Source organism: Myotis daubentonii, chromosome 15 (genome assembly GCF_963259705.1).
Source record: "Myotis daubentonii chromosome 15, mMyoDau2.1, whole genome shotgun sequence".
NCBI lineage: Eukaryota > Metazoa > Chordata > Mammalia > Chiroptera > Vespertilionidae > Myotis > Myotis daubentonii.
Genome location: NC_081854.1, coordinates 1992567 through 2007950, shown reverse-complemented (window position 1 = coordinate 2007950; position 15384 = coordinate 1992567). Strand labels below are relative to the sequence as shown.

Sequence of the window (15384 nt, the reverse complement as noted above, 5' to 3'; positions counted from 1 at the left end):
AAGGAAGGGTGGTATAGAGAAAGTAGAGCGAGAGAGAGAGAAGGAGAGACAGACAGAGACATAAATATGAGAGACACATTGACTGGTTGACTCCTGCAATCACCCCAACTGGCCAGGGAATGGAACCTGCAACTCAAGAATGTGCTCTTGACTGGGAATGAAACCCACAGCCCTGCAGTCCTGGGTCTGAAGCTCCAACAGCTAATCAACAGAGGCCAAGGCAACAGAGCTTAGTCTTCCTTCTCTAAGCTGCCTCTCCAGGTAAATCAACTGCTCGCTGCCTCCAACAGTGGAGGCAAAGCGATTCTGAACCCCGCTCTCCCCACTCCTCACGACTGATAATGCCTAGAGGAAAATTAGATTTTTATTGGCCTGTGGACCACATTGGTTCAGAAATGCCCATGGGCGTAATGCATCCGCTGGATGCATTCATGGGTCCCTTTCTATCCTGTGTCAAATGTCCCAAATGCTGTAGCAGCTACGGTCACCGAGTCCCCTTGTACCGGCTCCCACCTGTCCCCACAGATCAGGGCATCACACACTCACCTGTCCCCACACCACGTCACTGGTTCCTGGCTGGTTCCCAGGCTGTCCATTGGCCTCCTGGCTGTTCTCAGGATGTACCCCCGTCTGACTGATGGGGGATGGGGACTTCATGGACAAGTCCAACACATAGTCTGTGTCACCGACTTCCTCATCGGCCACCTGGACATAGGAATTCTCCAGAAGATACTTCTGCTCTTGCAAGGTGATGACCTTCTGTGGGGAGAAAATTAAACAAGATAAGACCCGGGATATATCATACTCCCATCATGTGTCCTACTCAGCACTCACAATTTCAGTGGTGGAGCATCAGCCTATGAACTAGGAGGTCACAATTTTATTGCAGTCCAGGGCAAACAACTGAGGCATGCAGGAAGTGCCATTCAATGATTCTTTCTAATCATTGATGTTTCTATCTCCCTCCCTCCCTCCCTCTCTGAAATCAACAAAAATCTATTTAAAAAATAAAACACAGAAAATTAAAGAATGCCGCTGTGTACATTTACCGGCCCCCTGCCCGCTGCCCATCATGAGGGTCCCACTCACCCATTTCCTGGGTTTCTCCTTATTTCTCAGCAAGACCTTCAGTTCCTCGAAGCTCTGCACGTGCCTCTCCTTCACCAAGACCTGCAGCTCCAGGGGCATGCAGGTCATGAACTTCTCCAGCAGAAGCTTATCCAAGATCTGCTTCTTGGTGAGCACATCGGGCCTCAGCCAGCGATGGAGGAGCGCAGACATTGTGTGCACGCTCTGGAGGGGGTCCGCGTCCTCTGGGTGTTGGAAGGCTCTGAAGAGCACGTGCCACCTCTCAGAGTCCCAGTGCTGTCCTTCAGTGAGGTTTCCCCGGGGTCGTCTGGCAGGTGGCAGCGCCCAGCCCAGGCTGCCCTGTGGGTGCCCATGACCATTGGAAAATGCCTGGTCTGTAGCCATATTCCCTGGATACGTCTCCAATGGGACTGCAGCAATCCCGGCCTGAGCCAGCTCCTGATAGAGATCAACAGAAGGTATGGACTTGGTAACAGGACCTCAGTTCCTGGGGGAAGAGAGGAGAGAATGAAATGGGTTTCACCTCCTGATGCACCCAATGCTAAACACCCCTCACTGGTCCCATATTGAGTAGCCTGGAAGTTAACCCATAGTATTTTTCTCTTAAACAATATTTCATTTTATTGATTTTAGAGAGATGAATGAAGAGAGAGAGAGCGAAAGAAACATCAATTAGTTTACACCTACTGGCCCCCCAAAGGGGACTGAGCCTGAAAACTGGGCATGTGCCTGACTAGGAAACAATCCAGTGATCTGTTGGTTCATTGGTTGACACTCAACAACTGAGCCACACCGGCTGAGCTCCAAAATCTATTTCAACAATACCATCAGCATTTATTGCTTCTCCTCAAGACAGCTCAGTTGGTCAGTGTGTCTTTCTCCTAGGTCAAGTTTGCAGATTCCATGCCTGGTCAGGGCACAGACAAGAGTCAACCAATGAATGCAATGCTAAGTGCAACAACAAATCTCTCTCTCTCTCTCTCTCTCTCTCTCTCTCTCTCTCTCTTTCAAAAACCATCAATTAAAAAAATATAAGATACAGCAAGTCCATTGGTAAATTATAATCACTATTTGGTCATAATTCTATAGGAAAATACAGAAAAGAAATATTTACAACCTGGAATTCCATGGGATTTAATATGTTGTATGTATCAAGCTATAATTTCCGCCAAACATTTCTACTTTGTTCCAGACAAGAGACAGCACAAAAGAATCCTAAGAGAATTCAGCTCCTACAGACATTGTCTTATTGTGAAAACTCCCTTCCAAACCCCAGGCCTCGGATGCCCTCGCCCCACTCACCGCCTCTGCAGCGCCCACACCCGCAGCTCCTGCAGCCCGGACTGGCGAACTCTGTGCCAGGCGCTGAAACCTGCCTGTTTATATACCCGCTCCGGGCATCACTTCCAGTTCCCTCCCTGCCCTGTGATTGGTTAGAGACCAGGGTTGATCCATTTTTCATAATCCGCTCACACATGGTTTCCCGGAGAGAAACTCCTGAGGCCCCATGGGGCGTGTTGGCCTATGAGCGGCTTAGCACGCGTCTGAACTATTTGAAGGACCCAGGCATGCAGACCCTGCCCTGGGGGGTGTGGCTCAGGGATACCACAGTGGGCCTGGGTGCCGAGGGGTCACGGAGGGTCGCGGGTTCGATTCCCCGTTTGGGCACATGCCCTGGTTTGGGATTCAAGCTCAATAGGTTCAACGTTTCTCTCCCCGCCCCCTCTCTTTCTGTCCCTAGAAGTAATTTAAAAAGAAAATAATTTATTTTTAAAATAATAAAAAAGCCCGCCCTACCCTGCTGGGCTCAGTGGGCAGAGCATCGGCCTGAGGATGAAGTGTCCCAGGTTTGATTCTGGTCAAGGGCAGGTACCTTAGTTGCGGGCACATGTACCTTAGCAGCGGGTGAGCAGGAGGCAGCTGATCGATGTTTCTCTCTCATCGATGTATGCAGCTCTCTGTCCCTCTCCCTTCCACTCTGTAAAAAATCAATAAAATATATTTAAAATAAATAAATACATCAAAAAGCCAGCCTGGTCTGCAGCGATGGAGACCCGGTCGCAGACCAGTAGGATTCTGCTTAGTGGGAGCTCGCTGCCATCTGTCCTCCTCCCTCACACCGTGGGGTCACTGTCACCCGTGAGAGCCATCGGAAGCTGTAACTTCTGAGCCATGGGAAGCGGCTGGACCTGGAGGGTGAGGGGGGTCCAGGAGGTCACAGCTTCGGGGTGTGTTTGGAAGTTGGGACTGAGATGGATTCAGGGACCAGGCGAGGGCGGCCCAGGCTCTTCCCAGCACTCACCCAGCAGGTGGGGCTGGGCCAGGTGTTGCCCTAGTTCCAGGCCTAGGGCCGGATACCCGGGAGGGGGTTCAGGGGAAGAACTACAGAGCCCCTGGCCAGACCCCATGGAGGTCGGACAGAAGACCCCCCCCACCCCCAGCCAGGCCCGCACAGACCTCTGGGAGCACAGCCTGGCTCCTGGTCACAGCCCAGTCTCCAGAACCGCCGCCCCTGCGGCCCTGGTGGGGAGCCGGCCCTTTCCCTGCCTCTGAGAGGGACATGGGGTGACCTGGTCCTGGGGCCCGCAGATGGTGTACATATCTCCCGGTATCTCCCGTGGGTGGAAATGGGGGAATCTTCACCTCCATCACCTCTCACGGGGTCCCCTCTCCAGACTCAAGGGCAGGATCAGCTGCCCTGGCGCTGGGTGGGTTCCCCAAAACCCCTCTCCCTACCCCCCACCGCAGCTGCGAGGGTGGCGACCCACAGAACCCGGGCCTGGCTGCCACCTCATCAGTGACTTTATTTCTGGGCAGATGCTGGTGAATTGTTTCCACATGCTTCTCAGTGCCCGCATCTCCGTCCCCCTCCTGCCTTCCAGGGTCGCAGACCATGGAGCCAGCTGCCAGGCCCCTCCCCTGCCTTCAGCTGCCCCTCTGCCCAAGGAGCCCAACCTTGCTCCTCTCCTGGGCTCCGTCCCGCCTCTTCGCCGCCCAGCCCCATAGGGTGTGTGCCCGAGGGAGTGGGGGACAGGGGACTATGCGGAGGCCCCTTCCACGGGGGGTGTTGGGGAGGGGGCGGGCGGGGGTCAGGAGGGGTCGGCGGAGGGGAGATCTGGGTGCCTCCACTTCTCATTGCCCTTTGCGAACTGGGACAAAATTCAGAAGAAAAACTCACACTACTTTGAACTCAGGAAAAAGGTCAAGTCCACTCAGAACAGAAGCTCCACCAGCCCCCACCGTGGGCAGCTCCACCCGCTCACCGACCCAGGACCCGCCTCCCGCGAAAGCGGGGTTTTGGGCAGAAACAGCTGGGAAGGACCCGAGGACATTGGGGTGCAGGTCTGCTTAGACCAGGGAGGAGCCAGGCGGGGCACGGTTGGCTCCTGGTGGCCAGGGGAGCTGGAGGGGGCTGCCTGCAGCACCATGGCAGGCGGCTATCCCAGAGGCCAGGGTGGAAAGGGCTCCCCGCCCTCAGGAGCAATCATGGCTCCTTAGATGTCTGTGGAATGAGTTGGTGGTTCTTGGTGGTGTGAGGAAGGCCAGCTATGGCCAGCCCACTGCTGCCATTTGGAGCTCTACCTCTAGGCCCCCATCCTTCTCCCGTGGGTGTGCCAGGCTCTGACTCTGGGCAACTCTGAGTCACGGAGAGTAGACAGTGCCACTGAGCAGACTCTGGAGTGAGGAGAGGAGGCACTTCAGTGAGTGCTGACGCCTGTAGCTGAGCTCTCCTAGAAAGGGACCGCACATACCCAGATTGCCTCCACGAGGTATCATGGGATTTGTCTGCAGGACAACATCACACCGACCACATGCGTGTGGGGCCATGAGATAAGTGCACAGGAGACCCAGACGTGCCAAGTGAGTCCCGAGCTGGGCTTCTGCTGGTGTTTCCTGGAAGGGAGAGGCAGTTTCTCACAAGGGCCCAGCAGGCATGCCCAGGGCACCCTACTTGGGGTCAAATCCCAGCTCAGGACTCATTCCCTGTGTGACCTCGGGACAGTCACTGCCCCCTCCCCGCACCCCTCCCCCGGGCCCCAGGCCTGTTCCTTTTCTATGAGCAGGTGTGATGGTTAGTACCCACCTCGGGCACCTGTCCTTGACAGTGGTGTTGACCGTCGAGATCTTCCACGCAGCGTGGACTCGTGGGTGAACCTCTTCTTGCAGACTTTACAGCCGAACGACTTCTCCCCCGTGTGGATCCGCTGGTGGACGTGGAGGTCCGAGGCCTGAATGAACCCCTTGGGACACACAAGGCATTGGAAGGGTCTCTCTCCTGGGTGTGTCCCCCTGGTGAAGGTCTAACTGCTATGAATAGCTCCAGGGGCACGCAGGTCATAAACTTGTCCAGCAGAAGCTTATCCAAGAAATGATTAATTGTTCTCACCCTATCTTTCTCTCCCCATCTTCTCTCCCTCCCTCCCCACCTCTCCTCTCTCCTTTCCTCCATTCCTCTCGCTCTCAAAAACCAATGGGAAAAATAACCTTGGGTGAGGATTAACAAGAGAAACAAAACAGAGTTCCAGAGGGAGTTGGATTGAGAGATGCTGATTCTGTCAGGACCAGAGTCACGGTGGACTCTGAAAAGAGCCGGAACGGAGGAAACAGGGGTGTAGGCCCACCATCCTGTACCCTTTCTGATGCTTAAATGCCGGGGTCCAACCCCAGCAGGTCCAGGGGTCCCCAGAGGTGTGGACGGAGTCGGCGAAGAAGGTATGACACAGAGACAGCGTTCAGTTGATCAGCAGCCTAACCAGGATCTCTAGCCAGGATCTCCTGCCAAGTTCTGGTCTGGATCTCCAGAGAGGTTCTGGTTAGGATCTCCAGCCAGGTTCTGTGTACATGTTCTCTTGCTAGGTTCTCCAGATTTTCCAGCCAGGTTCTGTAGCCATGTTCCCTCACTAGGTTCTCCAGTCAGGTTCAGTCACCAGGTTCTAGTCAGGCTCTCCTGCCAATCTCCGCAGTCAGGTTCAGTCCAGGATCCCCTGCCATGCTCTCTCGCCAGGCTCCGCCTCCAGGCTCCGAGGCCAGTCCCTGTCCAGGATCCTCCGGCATGCTCTCGCCAGCGAAGTTCTTCTGTCCCTAGAGAACGTTCTGTGTAGGTTCTGTGCCTAGGCTCTGTCTCTCTTGGTCCTGTCTTCCAAGCCCTGTGTTCTAAGTTCTGTGTTCTGAGTTCTGTCTCTCTCTGTCTTGTTACATCTGTATTTATACCAGTTGATTCAATCCTATCAATCTCTATTACAAAGGTTAGGGCGTTTCTTATCTCCATTCCAGGGAGTAAAGATTATGTAGCTTAAGCATGATTGTTCATAGTTAAAGTGATTAATTACCCGCCTGGCACTTAGTTGAGGGGTTTTATTCCCTCCCTAACTTCAGGGGAAAATCCCTACCTGGGGATTCAACCTTTCTCGTGGAAGTGACCTTGGTTAAAACACAGCGCCAAGAAGGTGAGCAAACATATTAAGAACTGTATGCCATATACGCCAGGTCCCTTGAAACAGCAAGGATGGACCGGCTCCCGGCACTTAAATACACCCACCTCAAGCGGCTTGCAGGCATTTATTTTTTTTAATACATGAGACCTCCCTGGGCTGGTGTTGCAACTTCCTGTGACGCTGTAATCATTTCAAAACAAACCCAAAATGAAGCCCCAGGTGACCCGGGTGTGGGAACCAGGGAGGACCGGCTGTGGTTGAGGAAGCACAGTAGGACCACCACCTGGGGGGCTCAGGGCACCAGCGTGCGGGACCCATGCCCCGAGTTTCTGCTTCCGGAGGTTTTATTTTTAATTTTGTTTCAAATCCTCACCAGAGGATATATTTTCCGTTGATTTTTACTCTTTAAGACATATTTTTATTGATTTCAGAGAGGAAAGGAGAGAGAGGGAGAGAGAGAATCATCGACATGTGAGAGACACATGGATTGGTTGGCTCCGCACTGTGCCCCAACTGGAGTGGGGATTATACCTACAACCGATGTAAGTGCCTTTGACTGGTTCCTAAACCAGGGACACTTTGGTTTGAGGGTCTAACCACATAGCCACCCAACAGGGCTGCTTTCATAGGTTTCATTGCCAACAAGTAGCCCAGATGTGAGGATGCATGTGGTCGGGCGCCGTGGCTGGAGAGGCAGGAGTCACTGAGTTGTTTGTCACACAGAACCCACTCACCCTCCTGCTGAGTCCTGACTCTCCCCCCTGGACGATGTCCAGGTGTGGGGCCCAGGGTGGTGAAGAGCAGACCTTCCGGACTCACAGCAGGGTCCATCCCGTGTGGGCTGGGCATCCAGGTGCGTGTTTCAGTCACTGAAGTGGACTCACTGATTGCAGAGATGTTGCAGACCTGGAGTCACCACAGAGCAGCCAGCAGTTACCACACTGGGCAACCACAGCTCTGAACCAGCCGAGTCAGTCATACAGGAGAGGCCCATGGGGAGCCACACCCCACACCAGGCAAACCCTTATCTCTGGGTATGGCCACCAAGCCTGGGAGCAGGAGAGTCTCCGTTGGTTTAGCTCCATCTTGTGGAGCAAAATATTCAATCCTTGGTTCAGGTGCTAACAGGGAGCAACCAATCTCTCTCTCTCTCTTCTCTCTCTCTCTCTCTCTCTCTCTCTCTCTCTCTCTCTCTCTTTCTTTCTCTCTCTCTGTCCGTCTCCCTCTCTTCCTCTCCAACCACGATGCTCGGTGAAATGCGAATGTCAGATAAAGAATAATTCAGAACACACACATCTAAAAAATGCTGTGGTTCTGGCTGGTTTGGCTCAGTGCATAGAGCATTGGCCTGTGGACTGAAAAGTCTCAGGTTCAATACCATTCAAGATCACATGTGCGGGTTTCCGGCTGCATCCCCAGTAGGGGGGCGTGCAGGAGGCAGCCAATCCATGATTCTCTCATCATTTTTTAAAAATGTAATTTATTTTTATTTTTATTAAAAAATATGTTTTATTGTTTTTTTTACAGAGAGGAAGGGAGAGGGATAGAGAGTCAGAAACATCAATGAGAGAGAAATACCCATCAGCTGCCTCCTGCACGCCCCCTCCTGGGGATGTGCCCACAACCAAGAGACATGGCCTTGACTGGAAGCGAACCTGGATCCTTCAGTCCACAGGCCGACGCTCTATCCACTGAGCAAAACCGATCAGGGCATGATTGTCTCATCATTGATGTGTCCATCTCTCTCTGCCTTCTGCCTTCCCCTCCGAAAACCATACAAATATTTATATATTTTTAGAAAATAAAAAATGTGGTGTATCTGACATCCACATGGCACTGGGTATTCTGTAGGGCATCTGGCCACTCTCCTGGGACCTCCCTATTCTGCAACGAAAGAAAGGACAACAGAGGACAAACAAGGGATAAGGGTTGGATCGTGAAATATTTATTGAAACAAACAGCAAGACTGACAGAGTATGGGGCCAATAGGAAACATGAGTAATTACTCCAGAACCACAATTCTAACTCATAGAATCCCGTCTGTCTCAGTGCTCATAGACCATTTTTGAAGCAAAAGGTTCAGTTACAAATCTCAGACCTTCACCAGAGGACACACAGGGGAGAGACCCGTTAGTTTCCTTCCTGGTCAGAAGGGACCTGGAGTCCCGGGGGCACCTCGTTGACATGTGTCCTTTGGTGGCGTTTAAACGTCCCCTGATGGCGGAAGGCCAGGTGGCAGTGGGGACACAGGTAGGGTTTCAGGCCCGAGTGGGTGCGCATGTGTTTGTTGAGGTTCGTGCGTTGGATGAACCTTTTCTGGCAGACGGCGCACTGGTAAGGCTTCTCCTGGGTGTGGACCCGCTGGTGGTCACGCAGCGTGGACTCGTGAGCGAACCTCTTCTCGCAGACTGTACAGCAGAACGGCTTCTCCCCCGTGTGGATCCGCTGGTGGACGTGGAGGTGGGAGAACTGAGTGAACCTCTTCTGGCAGACTGTGCAGCAGAACAGGTTCTCCCCCGTGTGGATCCGCTGGTGGACGTGGAGGTGCGAGACCTGAGTGAACCTCTTGGGACAGTCAAGGCACTGGAAGGGTCTCTCTCCTGTGTGTGTCCTCAGGTGAAGTTCTAACTGTGATCGGTAGGTGAACCTCTTGCTGCAGTCTTCACACTCGTAGGGTGTCTTCCTCCTGGATTCCTTGCCAACAGGGTGAGCAGTTGGCTCCACGGTGCTTGACGCACCCACTGAATGGCACCTGTGCCATCTGGTGACTTCTCCTGTGTCCCACGACATGGCTCCTTCTTGAGGCTCCTCTTGGGGGGTGGGAGTGTTGCCCCTTTTTCTCTTGGGGGCACCTCCTGGATTCCCAGAACCTCTTCTCTTTGGATGCTGACTCAAAGCCTGTGTCTCCGGAACGTGGGTGGGAGGCACGTCACGGACATCCACACGCTCCAGACCAATTCCGTCCTGCGGGTTCTGCTCCCCCTCTGTCTTCACCGAGTCTCCTGAAAGAAAGCATTCAACACACAACATTAATCAAAGAGCACTTTCAACTCAGCTCATGGACTGAGCATCCACCCAGGAAGCAAGAGGTCGCCACCTCCACTCCCTTTCAGGGCACATGCCCGGGTTTTGGGGCTCGACCCCCCGGTGGATACCAGGCAGAAGGCAGCCAATCGATGATTTTCCTAATCATCCATGTTTCTATCTCTCTCCATCTCCCCTCCACTCTCTCTAAAAATAAATATAAGTATATATTTCTTTATTAAAAGAGCACTTTTAACACTACCAAACGCCTTTGAACCAAAGCCAATGTAGGTTGAGAAACAGTCCCATCAACGAACAAACCCAAGAATTTAGACCTTTGGGCACCAGGGAGTCTGTGATAGAGGAGGCTTGGCATTGAGAGACAACCGTCCCCAATAGATGACCACGCTGGATGCCCAGGTGGGGACCCAGCAGAGGGGGCATCAATAATGAAGCACAGTAATCTCTGTTCTGTGACACTGCTGTTTGAAATGCTCTGCTATTTTCAGAGAGTCCCTTGTTCTGTAAGTCAACTCTGCCATGTTCAGAAGGTCTGTTATTCTGTAAATTAACTTTGTTTTTTAGCTTAAAAAATAGAAAGGATAAACTTAACTGTCTGACCTGGCAAACTAGCGATGGAACCTGAGGGGCTGAGAAGCTGATACTGATCATATTTCCATGCGAGGTGTTTGTTAGATACGATATGTACTCAAGGTAACAAGGTGTCTGCAAAAATAACTTACACAAAGACCTGGAAGGATATAAAAGAGGCATACTCTTTCCTTTGTTTTCTCCGAATTTGACAGAGATATTCTGCTCTGAGCCTGCATGTAATAAAGACTCCTAACCAATTGGCTCATTAAGGCGTCTTGTATGTAGCTCGCTGACTTATGACACAATAATCATTACTCTACAAGGCCAGTTTCCATACTCACCGGGACTGCTGGGAAGCGGAGGGTCTAGAGATGTGAGTACTGCTGCCTCTTGTCTGTCTTCCATCATATCCTTCTCTAAATTCACCAAATTCTCCATGGGTCTCACACCCTCCAGATCACTTTTCGTGGGAATCGTCTCTGGCAGGAAGACTTTCTGCCCCTGACAGTGGGTAAGCAAGGGGGGTTAAATGTGTCTGAAGCCAGGGGTGGGAAGCTCCATCCCTCTTTCCCCCGTCCTGTCCATCTCCCTGACCTGAGACCCCAGCTTACCTAACAGCACAGTTTTGTGGCTCTGCCTAGACTTCCTTGGGGCCAACCCCATCACCTATACTCCCAAGTCTGTCCTTATGTGTACCCACCACACCTTAAGTCAAGCCCATACATTACACTCCTTACTCTTTTTGTTGTTGTTGTTAATTCTCACCCCAGGATATTTTTCCATTGAGTTTGGGATAGCAAGGAAGGGTGGTATAGAGAAAGTAGAGCAAGAGAAAGAGAGAGAGAGAGAGAGAGAGAGAGAGAGAGAGAGAGAGAGAGAGAGAGAGGCAAAAGGAGAGACAGACAGAGACATAAATATGAGAGACACATTGACTGGTTGACTCCTGCAATCACCCCAACTGGGCAGGGAATGGAACCTGCAACTCAAGAATGTGCCCTTGACTGGGAATGAAACCCACAGCCCTGCAGTCTGGGTCTGAAGCTCCAACAGCTAATCAACACAGGCCAAGGCCACAGAGCTTAGTCTTCATTCTCTAAGCTGCCTCTCCGGGTATCTCAACTGCTCGCTGCCTTCAACAGTGGAGGCAAAGCGATTCTGAACCCCCCTCTCCCCATTCCTCACGACTGATAATGCCTAGAGGAAAATTAGATTTTTATTGGCCTGTGGACCACATTGGTTCAGAAATGCCCATGGGCGTAATGCATCCGCTGGATGCATTCATGGGTCCCTTTCTATCCTGTGTCAAATGTCCCAAATGCTGTAGCAGCTACGGTCACCGAGTCCCCTTGTACCGGCTCCCACCTGTCCCCACAGATCAGGGCATCACACACTCACCTGTCCCCACACCACGTCACAGGTTCCTGGCTGGTTCCCCGGCTGTCCATTGACCTCCTGGCTGTTCTCAGGATGTACCCCCGTCTGACTGATGGGGGATGGGGACTTCATGGACAAGTCCAACACATAGTCTGTGTCACCGACTTCCTCATCGGCCACCTGGACATAGGAATTCTCCAGAAGATACTTCTGCTCTTGCAAGGTGATGACCTTCTGTGGGGAGAAAATTAAACAGGATAAGACCCGGGATATATCATACTCCCATCATGTGTCCTACTCAGCACTCACAATTTCAGTGGTGGAGCATCAGCCTATGAACTAGGAGGTCACTATTTTATTGCAGTCCAGGGCAAACCACTGAGGCATGCAGGAAGTGCCATTCAATGATTCTTTCTAATCATTGATGTTTCTATCTCCCTCCCTCCCTCCCTCCCTCTCTGAAATCAACAAAAATCTATTTAAAAAATAAAACACAGAAAATTAAAGAATGCCGCTGTGTACATTTACCGGCCCCCTGCCCGCTGCCCATCATGAGGGTCCCACTCACCCATTTCCTGGGTTTCTCCTTATTTCTCAGCAAGACCTTCAGTTCCTCGAAGCTCTGCACGCGCCTCTCCTTCACCAAGACCTGCAGCTCCAGGGGCATGCAGGTCATGAACTTCTCCAGCAGAAGCTTATCCAAGATCTGCTTCTTGGTGAGCACATCGGGCCTCAGCCAGCGATGGAGGAGCGCAGACATTGTGTGCACGCTCTGGAGGGGGTCCGCGTCCTCTGGGTGTTGGAAGGCTCTGAAGAGCACGTGCCACCTCTCAGAGTCCCAGTGCTGTCCTTCAGTGAGGTTTCCCCGGGGTCGTCTGGCAGGTGGCAGCGCCCAGCCCAGGCTGCCCTGTGGGTGCCCATGACCATTGGAAAATGCCTGGTCTGTAGCCATATTCCCTGGATACGTCTCCAATGGGACTGCAGCAATCCCGGCCTGAGCCAGCTCCTGATAGAGATCAACAGAAGGTATGGACTTGGTAACAGGACCTCAGTTCCTGGGGGAAGAGAGGAGAGAATGAAATGGTTTCACCTCCTGATCCACCCAATGCTAAACACCCCTCACTGGTCCCATACTGAGTAGCCTGGCAGTTAACCCATAGTATTCTTCTCTTAAACAATATTTCATTTTATTGATTTGAGAGAGATGAATGAAGAGAGAGAGAGAGAGAGAGAGAGAGAGAGAGAGAGAGAGAGAGAGAGAAACATCAATTAGTTTATACCTACTGGCCCCCCAAAGGGGACTGAGCCTGAAAACTGGGCATGTGCCTGACTAGGAAACAATCCAGTGATCTGTTGGTTCATTGGTTGACACTCAACAACTGAGCCACACCGGCTGAGCTCCAAAATCTATTTCAACAATACCATCAGCATTTATTGCTTGTCCTCAAGACAGCTCAGTTGGTTAGTGTGTCTTTCTCCTAGGTCAAGTTTGCAGATTCCATGCCTGGTCAGGGCACAGACAAGAGTCAACCAATGAATGCAATGCTAAGTGCAACAACAAATCTCTCTCTCTCTCTCTCTCTCTCTCTCTCTTTCAAAAACCATCAATTAAAAAAATATAAGATACAGCAAGTCCATTGGTAAATTATAATCACTATTTGGTCATAATTCTATAGGAAAATACAGAAAAGAAATATTTACAACCTGGAATTCCATGGGATTTAATATGTTGTATGTATCAAGCTATAATTTCCGCCAAACATTTCTACTTTGTTCCAGACAAGAGACAGCACAAAAGAATCCTAAGAGAATTAAGCTCCTACAGATATTGTCTTATTGTGAAAACTCCCTTCCAAACCCCAGGCCTCGGATGCCCTCGCCCCACTCACCGCCTCTGCAGCGCCCACACCCGCAGCTCCTGCAGCCCGGACTGGCGAACTCTGTGCCAGGCGCTGAAACCTGCCTGTTTATATACCCGCTCCGGGCATCACTTCCAGTTCCCTCCCTGCCCTGTGATTGGTTAGAGACCAGGGTTGATCCATTTTTCATAATCCGCTCACACATGGTTTCCCGGAGAGAAACTCCTGAGGCCCCATGGGGCGTGTTGGCCTATGAGCGGCTTAGCACGCGTCTGATCCATTTGAAGGACCCAGGCACGCAGACCCTGCCCTGGGGGGTGTGGCTCAGGGATACCACAGTGGGCCTGGGTGCCGAGGGGTCACGGAGGGTCGCGGGTTCGATTCCCCGTTTGGGCACATGCCCTGGTTTGGGGTTCAAGCTCAATAGGTTCAACGTTTCTCTCCCCGCCCCCTCTCTTTCTGTCCCTAGAAGTAATTTAAAAAGAAAATAATTTATTTTTAAAATAATAAAAAAGCCCGCCCTACCCTGCTGGGCTCAGTGGACTGAGGACTGAAGTGTCCCAGGTTTGATTCTGGTCAAGGGCAGGTACCTTAGTTGCGGGCACATGTACCTTAGCAGCGGGTGAGCAGGAGGCAGCTGATCGATGTTTCTCTCTCATCGATGCTTCTAGCTGTCTGTCCCTCTCCCTTCCTCTCTGTAAAAAATCAATAAAATATATTTAAAATAAATAAATACATCAAAAAGCCCAGCCTGGTCTGCAGCGATGGAGACCCGGTCGCAAACCAGTAGCATTCCGCTTGGCCGGAGCTCGCTGCCCTCTCTCCTCCTCCCTCACGCCCTGGGGTCACCGTCACCCGTGAGAGCCATCGGAAGCTGTGAGTTCTGAGCCGTGGGAAGCGGCTGGACCTGGAGGGTGAGGGGGGTCCAGGAGGTCACGGCTTCGGGGTGTGTTTGGAAGTTGGGACTGAGATGGATTCAGGGACCAGGCGAGGGCAGCCCAGGCTGCTCCCCTCACTCACCGAGCAGGTGGGCGGGGCCTGGCGTGGGCCCTGTTCCAGGCCAAGGGCCGGATACACGGGAGGGGGTGCAGGGGAGGAACTACAGAGCCCCTGGCCAGACCCCAAGGAGGTCAGACAGAAGGACAACCCCTCCCCGCCCCCAGTCAGGCCCGCACAGACCTCTGGGAGCACAGCCTGGCTCCTGGTCACAGCCCAGTCTCCAGAACCACCCACCGGCGGCCCTGGTACGGAGCCAGCCCTTTCCCTGCCTCTGAGAGGGACCGTGGAGTGACCTGGTCCTGGGACTCCAGCGGGTGTGAGTATCTCCCGTGGGTGGAAATGGGGGTGCCTTCACCTCCATCACCTCTCACCGGGTCCCCTCTCTAGACTCAAGGGCAGGAATGGCTGCCCAGGCGCTGGGTGCGATCCCCAAAACCCCTCTCCCCCACCGCACCCGCGAGGGTGGCGCCCCCATAGAACCCGGAACCGGGCTGGTACCTCATCAGTGACTTTATTTCTGGGCAGATGCTGGTGAATTGTTTCCACCCGCTTCTCAGAGCCGGCATCTCCCTCCACCTCCTGCCTTCCTGGGTCGCGGACCATGGAGCCCGCTGCCAGGCCCCTCCCCTGCCCTCAGCTGCCCCTCTGCCCAAGGAGCCCACCCTTGCTCTTCTCCAGGGCCACTGGCCCGCCTCATTGCCCCCCATTCCCATATGGTGTGTGCCCGAGTGAGGGGGGGCAGGGAACGATGCGGAGGCCCATTCCACTGGGGGTGTTGGGGGGGGGGCGGGCAGGGTCAGGAGGGGTGGGCGGAGGGGAGATCTGGGTGCCTGGACTTCTCACTGCCCTTTGCGAACTGGGACAAAATTCAGAAGAAAAACTCACGCTACTTGAACTCAGGAAAAAGGTCAAGTCCACTCGGAACGGAAGCTCCCCCAGCCCCAACCATGGGCAGCTCCGCCCGCTCACCGACCCCGGCCCCGCCTCCCGCGAAAGCGGGGGGGGGGGGG

The 15384-nt window shown here is 52.9% G+C and overlaps 4 protein-coding genes across 11 annotated transcripts in view; all 4 read right to left on the bottom strand.

Annotated features, from left to right (window-relative positions):
- The window catches only part of LOC132216033 (saoe class I histocompatibility antigen, A alpha chain-like), a 133172-nt gene that overhangs the window by 88702 nt on the left and 29086 nt on the right, over positions 1–15384 (bottom strand). The gene's annotated exons all lie outside the window — the stretch shown is intronic.
- Positions 535–2063, bottom strand: LOC132217134 (zinc finger and SCAN domain-containing protein 5B-like). Its single transcript, XM_059667189.1, has 2 exons — positions 1090–2063; positions 535–759 (listed from the first exon to the last, which is right to left on the bottom strand). Exons 1-2 carry the CDS (start codon positions 1471–1473, stop codon positions 535–537), a joined length of 609 nt encoding a protein of 202 aa, XP_059523172.1. The 5' UTR covers positions 1474–2063.
- On the bottom strand, positions 8608–10640 carry LOC132216293 (gastrula zinc finger protein XlCGF52.1-like). The gene is made up of 2 exons (XM_059665458.1): positions 10484–10640; positions 8608–9526 (listed from the first exon to the last, which is right to left on the bottom strand). Exons 1-2 carry the CDS (start codon positions 10578–10580, stop codon positions 8655–8657), a joined length of 969 nt encoding a protein of 322 aa, XP_059521441.1. The 5' UTR covers positions 10581–10640; the 3' UTR covers positions 8608–8654.
- Positions 11526–12565, bottom strand: LOC132217131 (zinc finger and SCAN domain-containing protein 5B-like). The gene is made up of 2 exons (XM_059667185.1): positions 12085–12565; positions 11526–11750 (listed from the first exon to the last, which is right to left on the bottom strand). The coding sequence occupies exons 1-2, from the start codon at positions 12466–12468 to the stop codon at positions 11526–11528; spliced, it is 609 nt and encodes a 202-aa protein (XP_059523168.1). The 5' UTR covers positions 12469–12565.